The sequence below is a fragment of the Medicago sativa genome, chromosome 3 (genome assembly GCF_051527215.1).
Source record: "Medicago sativa cultivar Bolivia chromosome 3, Bolivia_mono, whole genome shotgun sequence".
In the NCBI taxonomy this organism is placed as follows: domain Eukaryota; kingdom Viridiplantae; phylum Streptophyta; class Magnoliopsida; order Fabales; family Fabaceae; genus Medicago; species Medicago sativa.
In genome coordinates, this window is record NC_140751.1 from 2,659,581 (window position 1) to 2,670,000 (window position 10,420).

The 10,420-nt window shown below is 39.9% G+C and overlaps 3 protein-coding genes across 3 annotated transcripts in view; 1 reads left to right on the forward strand and 2 right to left on the reverse strand.

The window, feature by feature from the left end:
- Positions 1-204: 204 nt before the first annotated feature.
- On the reverse strand, positions 205-8,904 carry LOC146934896 (B3 domain-containing transcription factor VRN1-like). Its single transcript, XM_085750149.1, has 3 exons — positions 8,789-8,904; positions 788-1,246; positions 205-709 (listed from the first exon to the last, which is right to left on the reverse strand). Exons 1-3 carry the CDS (start codon positions 8,891-8,893, stop codon positions 443-445), a joined length of 831 nt encoding a protein of 276 aa, XP_085606275.1. The 5' UTR covers positions 8,894-8,904; the 3' UTR covers positions 205-442.
- LOC146934897 (uncharacterized) lies at positions 1,595-3,855 on the forward strand. Its single transcript, XM_085750286.1, has one exon. The coding sequence runs from the start codon at positions 1,595-1,597 to the stop codon at positions 3,842-3,844; it is 2,250 nt and encodes a 749-aa protein (XP_085606412.1). The 3' UTR covers positions 3,845-3,855.
- Positions 8,905-9,786: 882 nt separating the features above from the next.
- Positions 9,787-10,420, reverse strand: part of LOC146934898 (putative B3 domain-containing protein Os03g0621600) — a 6,787-nt gene continuing 6,153 nt past the window's right edge. The window contains exons 5-6 of the mRNA XM_085750148.1: positions 10,402-10,420; positions 9,787-10,306 (exon numbers count right to left, since the gene is read on the reverse strand). The exon at positions 10,402-10,420 is cut by the window's right edge and continues 392 nt beyond it. Coding sequence (XP_085606274.1) covers positions 10,073-10,306; positions 10,402-10,420 — 253 coding nt within the window. The 3' untranslated portion in view covers positions 9,787-10,072. The remainder of the gene's footprint in view (positions 10,307-10,401) is intronic.

Here is a 10,420-nt window from a genome sequence, read left to right on the forward strand (position 1 = left end):
CTGCTCAAGCATGTTGAATCATGATACAATAAAATTGAAAGTTCTTGAAAGTCTCAAGTATCTTATGGGATTGGAAATTACAAAGTCCAACAAATTAAAGTACATTGTATTACTATTTAAAGACGATGCTTTTATCTCCATTAAATCATTGTCACTATCCAAATATCAAATATAGAATACACAAGTCCAACAATTTCTCAGTCATCTAAGTTTGATGACGATCCTAGCTAGTCCAACAATTTCTCAAGCTTCTCGTAGGGTTCTAATTTTCTGCACTATCCAAAAAGAAAAAACATCCCAATATAGCAATGAAACATAGAATACACAAGTGCCTATTACTAGTTGGTGTGATCCATGTAAATATCAAATACCAAAACAACGTGTAACGTGAATCATCATGTCTCATTCATCATCAAAGTGGAGAGGATAGATAGATAAGATATTAATCGCAATAGTCAATCACACGAAACATTGTGACTTTTAGCACATCCGGCTTCTTATTGATCAGCTCAAACACACAATAATCTCCATAAGACAGATTGTTGCCCCTTTGAAATATAGTAAATCCCCTTGATATTATCATTGCAGATGATGATGATTTGGCATCATGCATTGCACAAGAAACTTCCCAATGCTCTCCCTCAGAATTTTGGAGCTTTACAGGAACATTTAGATTCAGATGCTTTGAAGCAAAACCAGCATTAACATACTGCACATTAAATGAGAGATCATTAAAGTGATAACATAAATAAAAAACTCAACATTTGCTTTAAAGTAAAATCCTCACCACATAATTTCCCATTAGAATTTTGGAACAAAAATAAGGGTTTTTTGGATTAAATTCTTTGGCAGCTTCCTTTGCTCTTTCAGAAGCATGTTTAGACATGCTTTTGCCCTTTTTCTCATGACTCTCACTTGTTTCAACCTTGGACCTTTTTCTACGACTATGACACTTTGTGTTTGTTTCTCCATTTGTACTTTGAGTTTTGAATGGATAGCAAATCTCAACAGAAGTTACATCAAATATAATGACACTAAACTTTGAATCCCCTTCATATTTGAAACACAGGAAGGAACCATACCCTATAGAATAGTATTCTGCAAACTGTTGCCATTTGTTACAAAAGTAAACGTCGTTGCCGCATTTCTTCAGTTCCATTTCCCAATCACGACCATCAGGAACAGTAATTGTAGCAACATTCTTGAGTTCATGTCCAAATCTTGTTATAAACTCATCTGGAATTCTCTGCAGTGATAACAGTTCATCCGTTATAGTATAGGACCAAATTTTAGAGGAGGGCTGACACATTTGAGATTTACATAATTGGTTTACTTCTATTGCTCCTAGTTTCGATTTGGTTCAATTAATTAAGAGTCAGCTCACTTTTCTTCAATTTGTTCAAAATTTTTGTCGCCATAGAACCAAACGAAGATAAGTAAACTTAGTAGAAAAAGGAAGGATAAACCTTAAACAGAACAGGTCATCATCTTGAATAGAGAGAGCACTGAATGTCGAAATCGAATCATGCAAAAGAGTCACAAAGCATTTCAAACAGATTCCCCAAACAATCATAAAGAGACTTTAGAATTAAACATGATGAGAGAGAGTGTAGTGAGAGAAACTCTTGGGGGGGAAGGGGCAAACAGGGACACAAAGAGAGACAACAGAGGGAAAGGTATACAGAGTCAGAACCAACCACCAACTGGTGGTCCGACGAGGACAAACATTTCCTACCGGGATCTTGACCAAAACACAACTCCGTTCTTTTTTACCAAATTTCCGGAGAAGGCAACTACGTCCGAGTTGAGGAAACTATTTGCTTCGTATGGATGTGTTCGAGAAGTTTTTGTTCCGAAAAAATTAGACAAATGGGGTCGACGTTTCGGCTTCGTTAAATTCACAGAGGTGAGGAATGAGGAGGACTTGACCAGACGGCTAGAGGAGGTGTGGATGGGTGATATCAAACTGAAGGTGAACCGTGCGCGTTTCGACCGAGTCCAAGAGAAGGCAGGGGAACAGAAGAAGGAGACGAGGCCAAGAGCGGTGATATCGGAAGCTAAAGTGAAGGAAGGTTTCTCGTTCAAAGATGCTGTTCTTCCGGTCAAAGGCCCTGATCGAGTTTTGGAGGTGTTACCGGATGAGGATCTTTTGACGGAACTGGAGGGTTGCTCAGTGGGAAGACTGAGGTTCAACAAAGAAGGTTATTCTGTCCAAGAGAGCCTATGTCTACAAGGAGTCAATAGCATCAAAGTGATTCCGATGGGGGAGGATATGGTGCTACTGAAGCCATTGCTGTCAGGGGAGATTGAAAGGGTCCAGAAGCGGCATCAACAATGGTGGGAGGCAACGTTCATTGAAGTTCAAAGATGGACACCTAATGTTATGGGGAAAGAGAGGAAAACTTGGTTGAAGGTGTTTGGGATCCCACTGCATATTTGGGAAGAAAGTGTGTTGAAGAAAATAGGAGGAAGTTTTGGTGTGTTTCTTGATTTTGACGAGGATACGATTTGCAGAAATAGACTGGATTTTGCGAGGATCCAAGTGAGAACGAACAAAATGTGGTGGATTGATGAATGTTTGATGATTAAGGTGGTAGGGGCGAAGTTTAATCTCTGGGTGGTGGAGGAAGGGAGTTCTCCAGCAGTCCGACGGCGGCTTCAACCGTTGCAAGAGGTGGAGGACGGTGGTTCTGAGGTGAGAGGGTGGGACAGGGAGGATGATGGGGACTTTGCAGATGAGGAGGATGGTTCATCAGAATCTGCAGATGAAGTACACCTAGGGGGGGCGAATTTCAGTACTAGGGGTGTTGCAGAAGAACAAAAGGGGGGAGTTGCAGGAAACTTTCTGGATAATACATCAAAATGTCATAATTTGGGGGATATTAATTCAAATGGACCAATAGCTGTTGAGCATGTGGCGTTGGAGGTGGGGGGGCCTGATGTGGGTCAGCTGGATGTACAGGAGAGAGAGACTGAAGAAAGGCTTGATGTGGTGGGTCAACTTCATGTGGATGTTCAGGAGAGTGAAGGTAGACAAACTCACGTGGACCTGTTGGTGGAGCACGCGCTACAAAATCAGCAGGATATGGACGGATGTGTAGGGGACGCGCATGCGGGGCAAGTGGGAGAGAAGAGCCAGCTTTTGGTGTGTGATGAGGTGGCTCAAGCGGGTCCAGCTGAGATGGTGTTTGGGCTGGATGCTGTTCCTGAACCGGCCCACTATGAGAATTTGACAAATTCTCAACTATTGCTTGCGGTTTCAAATGCTGTGGGGGTGGGAAGAGCAAACAGACACACTAGATTTCATTTGGAGGATACAGATATCTCAGAGTATAGTGATTCGATTGATAATTTAGGGGAAGATCAAAGGCTCAAGAAGCAGAGGAGGAAAGAGAAACAGAGAATTAAGGTGGGGAAAAATCAACACAATCAATTGGGGGTTCCTAAGTGTATTCAAGTGATAGAAGGTGTGAGAAGTGGGAAGAAGAAAAGGAGGTTGAAGACAGGCCTTGAGACAGGAGAACCTCAGGAGAGGAGTAGGCTTATGGTGGAAGCCGAAGTTGAAGGGGGTGAAGTGGAAGGGAGGCGATGCTTAATGATGGGGGAGTCCGGTTTGCGCCATATTGTGGTGGAGCATGATTCCTTCGTTCCGGAGACACAATTATGTGGGAATGGGGATGTGATGATGGAGGAGTTAGAGGCGTCTCGGTTACTCGATATTGAAAAGGAAGCGGGGTATTCTTTTACCATGGAGGATGGTAAGGTGGTGAAAAAACTTGTGATTATGGAAAAAATTGATGAGCAAAATAAGTTTGCTAGGGAGAATGAAGATGGTGTGTTATGATCATTACAACCTTCAATATTAGAGGGCTTGGTGGAGTTTTGAAGAAAAATAAAATTCGAGAGTTGATTAGGATTCATAAGGTTGATTTTATTGCAATTCAAGAAACAAAAATGGAGGTTATCACGCCGGCGCTTTGCTATAGTTTATGGGGAAGCGAAGATTGTGAGTGGGCGTTTCTTCCATCGGAAGGTAATAGTGGCGGCATTTTATCTTTATGGAATAAATGTGATTCTAGTATTATTTTCACCTTAGTGGGGGAAGGTTTTGTGTGTGTTTGTTTGGAGTGGGGAGTCCATCGTAGAAGATGTTTTGTGGTTAATGTATATTCAAAATGTAACTTGGAGGATAAGAAGAGGTTGTGGGATAGTCTTGTGGAGATTAGAAGGAGTTTGGGGGATGGAGCATGGTGTATTTTAGGCGACTTTAATGCGGTTCGTCATGGGGATGAGCGAAGAGGTGTTAATGTGGGGGGGTCATCATCTCAAATTTTGGAGTGTAATTTATTCAATGGTTTCTTGAGGGATGTGGAGTTGGATGATTTGAATTTATTGGGCCGTAGGCATACTTGGTACCACCCAAATGGGATAGCGATGAGTAGGATTGATAGAGTCCTTGTTTCGGAAGAGTGGAATCAACTTTGGGGGCCTTCGTCTCTATGGGTTCTCCCTCGTGATGTATCGGATCATTGTCCATTGCTTCTAAAAATTGGTGGGTGGGATTGGGGACCAAGACCTTTTAGATTCAACAACTTTTGGTTGGATAATAAAAAATTTAAAGGTGTTGTGGAGGGGAAGTGGAGGAGTTGCAATTGTGAAGGTTGGATGGGTTTTGTGTTAAAAGAAAAATTAAAGTTGTTAAAATTCCATTTGAAGGAGTGGCACAAGGGGGAATACGGCGGTATGGATGGGAGGTTGGATATTTTGGTGGAGGCTATTGCGGATTTGGATGTGAAAGGGGAGGGTAGTGTGTTGAGTGGTGAGGAGGTGCAAAGAAGAAAAGCCATGTTTGGTGAGATGTGGAGAATTTTAAAGGCGAAAAGGGCTTTAACGGTCCAAAGATCTAGATCAAAGTGGTTGCGGGAGGGAGATGCAAATTCAAAATTCTTTCATAGATGTGTAAAGTTGAGATCTAATAAGAATATGATTAAGGCGTTAAAGGTTAATGATGGATGGGTGGAATCCCCTTATGAGGTGCGTAAGGCGGTGGTGGATTATTTTACCGAGCATGTTTCCACAACATATTGGGATCGACCGAAGCTTGATGGGGTAACTTTTAGCACTCTCTCCGAAGGGGAAAACGGAAGGTTGGTGGCTCCGTTTACGATGTTGGAAATTGAATTGGTGGTTAGGGAGAGTGATGGAAATAAAAGCCCGGGGCCGGATGGTTTTAATTTCGCTTTTGTGAAGGAGTTTTGGTACTTAATGAAGAATGAGGTTCGTATTATGTTTGATCAATTTCATGCAAACGAGGTGGTACCTAAAAGTATTCTTTCGTACTTTGTGGCGTTAATTCCAAAGGTATCTTCTCCTCTTGCTTTGAAGGATTTTAGGCCTATATCCTTATTAGGTACACTTTACAAAATGCTTTCAAAGGTTTTGGCTAGAAGACTTTCCGGGGTGATGAATTCTATTATCTCTCAATCCCAATCGGCGTTTCTTAAAGGTCGCAATTTGGTGGATGGTGTGGTGGTTGCAAATGAGATTGTGGATTATGCGAGGAGAGTGAAACGTCAATGCTTGATCTTAAAGGTTGATTTTGAAAAAGCATATGATTCGGTTGATTGGGGATTTTTGGAGTATATGATGAGGAGAGTGGGGATGTGTGATAAGTGGGTGGCGTGGATGAAGGCGTGTATTTTTGGAGGAAGTATGTCCATCCTTGTTAATGGTAGTCCGACGGTTGAAATTGATATTCAAAGAGGGTTGAAGCAAGGTGATCCTCTAGCACCTTTTTTATTCCTTTTGGTGGCGGAGGGATTTAGTGGAGTGATGAGGAATGCCGTGAGGCGGAATTTGTTTAAGGGATTTAAAATCAATAATGATGGAATGGAAATTTCTCATCTCCAATATGCGGATGATACTTTATGCATAGGAGAAGCATCGGTGGATAATCTTTGGACTCTTAAGGCTTTGTTGAGAGGTTTTGAGATGGCTTCGGGTCTCAAAGTCAATTTTTACAAGAGTTGTTTGATGGGGATAAATGTGCCTCCGGAGTTCATGTCTATGGCATGTGATTTCTTGAATTGTAGTGAAGGGGTGGTGCCTTTCAAGTATTTGGGGTTGCCGGTGGGTGCTAATTCTTTGAAGATTTCTACGTGGGAGCCTCTTTTGGAGCATTTATCTCGGAAACTTAATTCTTGGGGTAATAAGTATGTGAGTCTCGGGGGCCGCATTGTCCTTCTTAATGCGGTGATAAATGCAATTCCTATTTTTTATTTATCCTTTCTTAAAATGCCTAATAAGGTTTGGAGGAGGTTGGTAAAAATTCAACGTGATTTTTTGTGGGGTGGGCCAAGGGGAGGAAGGAAGCTTTGTTGGGTTAAGTGGCGGGTGGTGTGTCAATCTCGAAGTAAGGGCGGATTAGGTGTGAGGGATATTAGATTGGTAAATTTGAGTTTGTTGGCAAAGTGGAGATGGAGATTGATACAAGGCGAGGAGGGTTTGTGGAAAGATGTTCTTATAGAGAAGTATGGCACTCGGGTGAGGAATTTGTTGGTAGAAGGTGTGGGTTCTTGGCCGAACTTCATGTCAAGATGGTGGAAGGATATTGTCCATTTGGAGGAGGGGGGAGGGGAGAGGTGGTTTAATGTGGAAGTCATAAGGAAAGTGGGGATTGGAAATGATACTAGTTTTTGGAAGGATCCTTGGAGGGAGGCTATCCCCTTTAGCCAAAAATATCCAAGACTATTTGCGATTGCAAATAATAAAGATGCTTCGGTGGAGGAATGTAGGCAACATGGTGGAGGTGGAGGTGGTTGGTTCTTCGAGTGGCGAAGGCCTCTTTTTGTTTGGGAAGAAGAACTTTTACTTAGTTTGACGGAGGATTTGGAGGGATATAGGTGGGGGAATCATCCCGATAAATGGGTTTGGAATTTGGAGGAAGAGGGGGTATTCTCGGTTAAGTCTTGTTATGTGAAGTTGGAGAGGTTGTTGATGGGTGAGGTGGAGTGGAGTGAGGAAGAGTTGAGGGTGTTGGAGTCTATTTGGGATAGTAAAGCACCTTTGAAAGTGGTTGCCTTCTCTTGGAAACTTCTTCTTGACAGGATCCCTACTAGAACAAATCTTGCGAGGCGCAATTGCTTATCTCCGGAGGTGTCCTCTAGGTGTGGTTTATGTGGGATAGTGGAAGAATCGGCTAATCATCTTTTCCTTCATTGTAATGTTTCGACCGTGGTGTGGGTAAGAGTTATGAGATGGCTTGGTTTCTCTTTTATTACGCCTCCAAATTTGTTTGTGCATTGGGAATGTTGGAGCAATGAAGGAAGAAGCAAGAGAATTCGCAAAGGTTTGTGGATTATTTGGCATGCAACTATTTGGGCTATTTGGCAAGCGAGGAATCATATGATTTTCCGGAATGAGGCCAAACATGTGGATGATATTTTGTCGGAAATTTTGGTCAACTCGTGGCGGTGGAGCTTGTCTAAGCTTAATATGCAAATTTGTCTATATTATGAATGGAATTGGAATCCTCAAGAGTGTCTTTTGAGGAAGTAGCTGGGTGTCCATTATGGTGTTTTTGTACCATTAGTTGAGTATGTCTATATGGTTTGTCCATTGCAGTTTTTGGTTTGGTGGCAGTGCACAGATGCTTTGTTTTTGGGAGGTATATAGTGTGGTCTGGGTGCTGTGCAGCTGCTATTTAGGCTGCTATTCCATGTTTTGCTGCTGGTTTCTCTGGACCTCTTTATTCAGGATTTTTCTGCTGGCTTTGCGGTAGTTTTTTGGGCCTGCAGGGACTGATATGCGCTTGCTGGTTGTGGTGGACAGGGTGTTTTTTGGGCCTGCAGGGACTGTTATGCGCTTGCTGTCAGCAGCTGCGCTTGCTGGTTTTTGGCAGTTGGTGTTTTTGGGTGTCTTCGGACTTGATGCGGTTGTATGCTTCGTTATGAAGGTATATTTCAGCCTCAATGTCCGAGGCCTTGTTATTTGGGTGGTTTTTATGGGGTTTTTGTTCGAGCCAATTTATAGCGGCAACCGATTTCCCCTTGTATTTGTTTTTTTCCTACCCAAGCTTATTAGTGCACCTTGCACGAGCTTGTTGGTTAATAATAATTTGCCGATTCAAAAAAAAAAAAAAAAAAAAAAAAAAAAAAATCATAAAGAGACTTTCGAGGAAGCACAAAACAAGCTACCCACAATTCACAAATTAAACTAAGAATGTAATCAAGTCACTTCTGATTCAACTAAGTATGTACCACCATGTAGTCACTTTCAATTCAACTATGGGAATGAAATCAAACATATGTAGAGACAAAAATTCCTAATTCTAGCTTCATATTAAAAACAATTAAGGAGACAAAATCAATTCTACTCAAACACATGCAAAGATATTGTCAAAATCAATTTCACATCTCTAGAATCAATTTTGCCTTATCCAAAAGTGAAACCAAACATACACTAAACTAACTCTCAATAAGAGATTAAAAATCAATTTTGACAACCTTTGAATGAAAGAAACACTAAACAGAACAAGTGATCAACACAACATGCAAGCACACACAAAAGAGTCACAAAGCATCTAAACCAGATTCACAAAAGCAATGGCAAAGAGAGTTTCAGCACAAACACATTTAATGATTTTATAAAATTAATAATAATATTTGATTGACATGCATGCATGCATATATAATAGTACAAAACAAGCCAGAAAAAACACTACTATTTGAGACATAAACATCTATAGGCAGAAAAACAACTCAAAAGAAAGACAGAAACATAAACTTACTAATTGAGTGCCATGAATGGGTGAGGGAAGTATGGCTTTCATAAAATGTTTGAAATCTTTCTCCGCCGCCGGTGGCAGGACAGAGCTTCTCCGGCGAGCCTGCATTGTTTGTTCACTTGTTGCAAATAATAATAATAATAATAAAGTGAAATGAGTTTCAAAGGTTACTTCACATTCTAAATATATAGTATTTTATTTATTATTAATATATAAAGAAAAGTCAATTATATAGTATTTTATTTATGGTCAAATGCATATAAAGGTCCTTTAAGTTTTTCGTTTTTCTCAAAGTCGTCCTTTAAGTTTCAAAAGTCCCAAACAAGTCCTTTAAGTTTCAAAAGTCTCAAACAAGTTCTTTTAGTTTTTGAATCGTTTCAAACAAGTCCTTTTAGAGGATAATGGTGATGATTCAGATGATAGCAACAAAAAGCATTATCTACCATTTGCCATGCCTAAAAAGATGACTAATTTTAAGTGGGTGTTAGGAGCCAGATTTGATACCAAAGATGAGTTCAAGGAAGCAATTACCAACTATGCTATCTACAATAGGATTTGTTTGAAACGATTCAAAAACTAAAAGGACTTATTTGAGACTTTTGAAACTTAAAGGACCACTTTGGGAAAAATGAAAAACTTAAAGGACCTTTAGATGCATTTGACCTTTATTTATCAATGAATCTTCTATTTTTTATACTATTTTTGACATAATCTTTTGATTAATATACTCAATAAAAAATAATTAAAAGAAGAAGAAAGTAAAGGAGATCATTGAGCTGTTGTACCACATCTAGGTGGAAAACATCAAATTGATTATAGATGAAATCTCAGAACATATTTAAAGGTTGATGCCAGCTTTGGTATACATCAAACCAAACTTTCCATCAGTGATTATGAAGGCAGCAATCAAATTGAATCATACAGTAAGGTTGAAAGTTCTTGAAAGTCTCAAAATGTATTTTATGGGATTGGAAGTTGCAAGGTCCAACAAAGACATCCACTTTGGCAAACACAAGTGCATTCTATTGCCATTGGAAGACAATGGTTTACATCACTCAACCTTAATAGGACTGAATATTTCCCAGAAGCAAATACAACATTAATCCACAATTTTGTTTAAATCATAACTGATTAAAACAGCTACATTTTCTCTTGGTTTGATTCTAATCTTTTACAATGCTTCAAGATCCAAATGAGCAAAAGCTAGCATTCTATTAAAGCAACAAAATAAAGAGAACAAAAAAGAGCCTAATAATGTCATAGTTGGTGAATGTAAGTTGTAAAATATCAAACACGACGAAGTTGTAACACAACTGGCGATTTCTTAATCAACTCAACCTTGCATTTATCACCGTTTAACAAATTGTTGTCCGTTGCAAATTTAAAGAATCCTTTCCCCAATCGCAGTCCTGAACGACCTAAACGTGTACAACAAACATCCCATTGCTCTCCATTGCAATTTTGGAGCTTCACAACAACATTTCGTTTCAGATACTTTGATGCAAAATCAGCATTAATATACTGCACAAGGGAGCGAGGATGCATCAATTTAAGGAACAACATATATATATATATATATATATATATATCAATTAAAAACTAAAATCGTCACTCACCACAGTCCTATGCTTATAG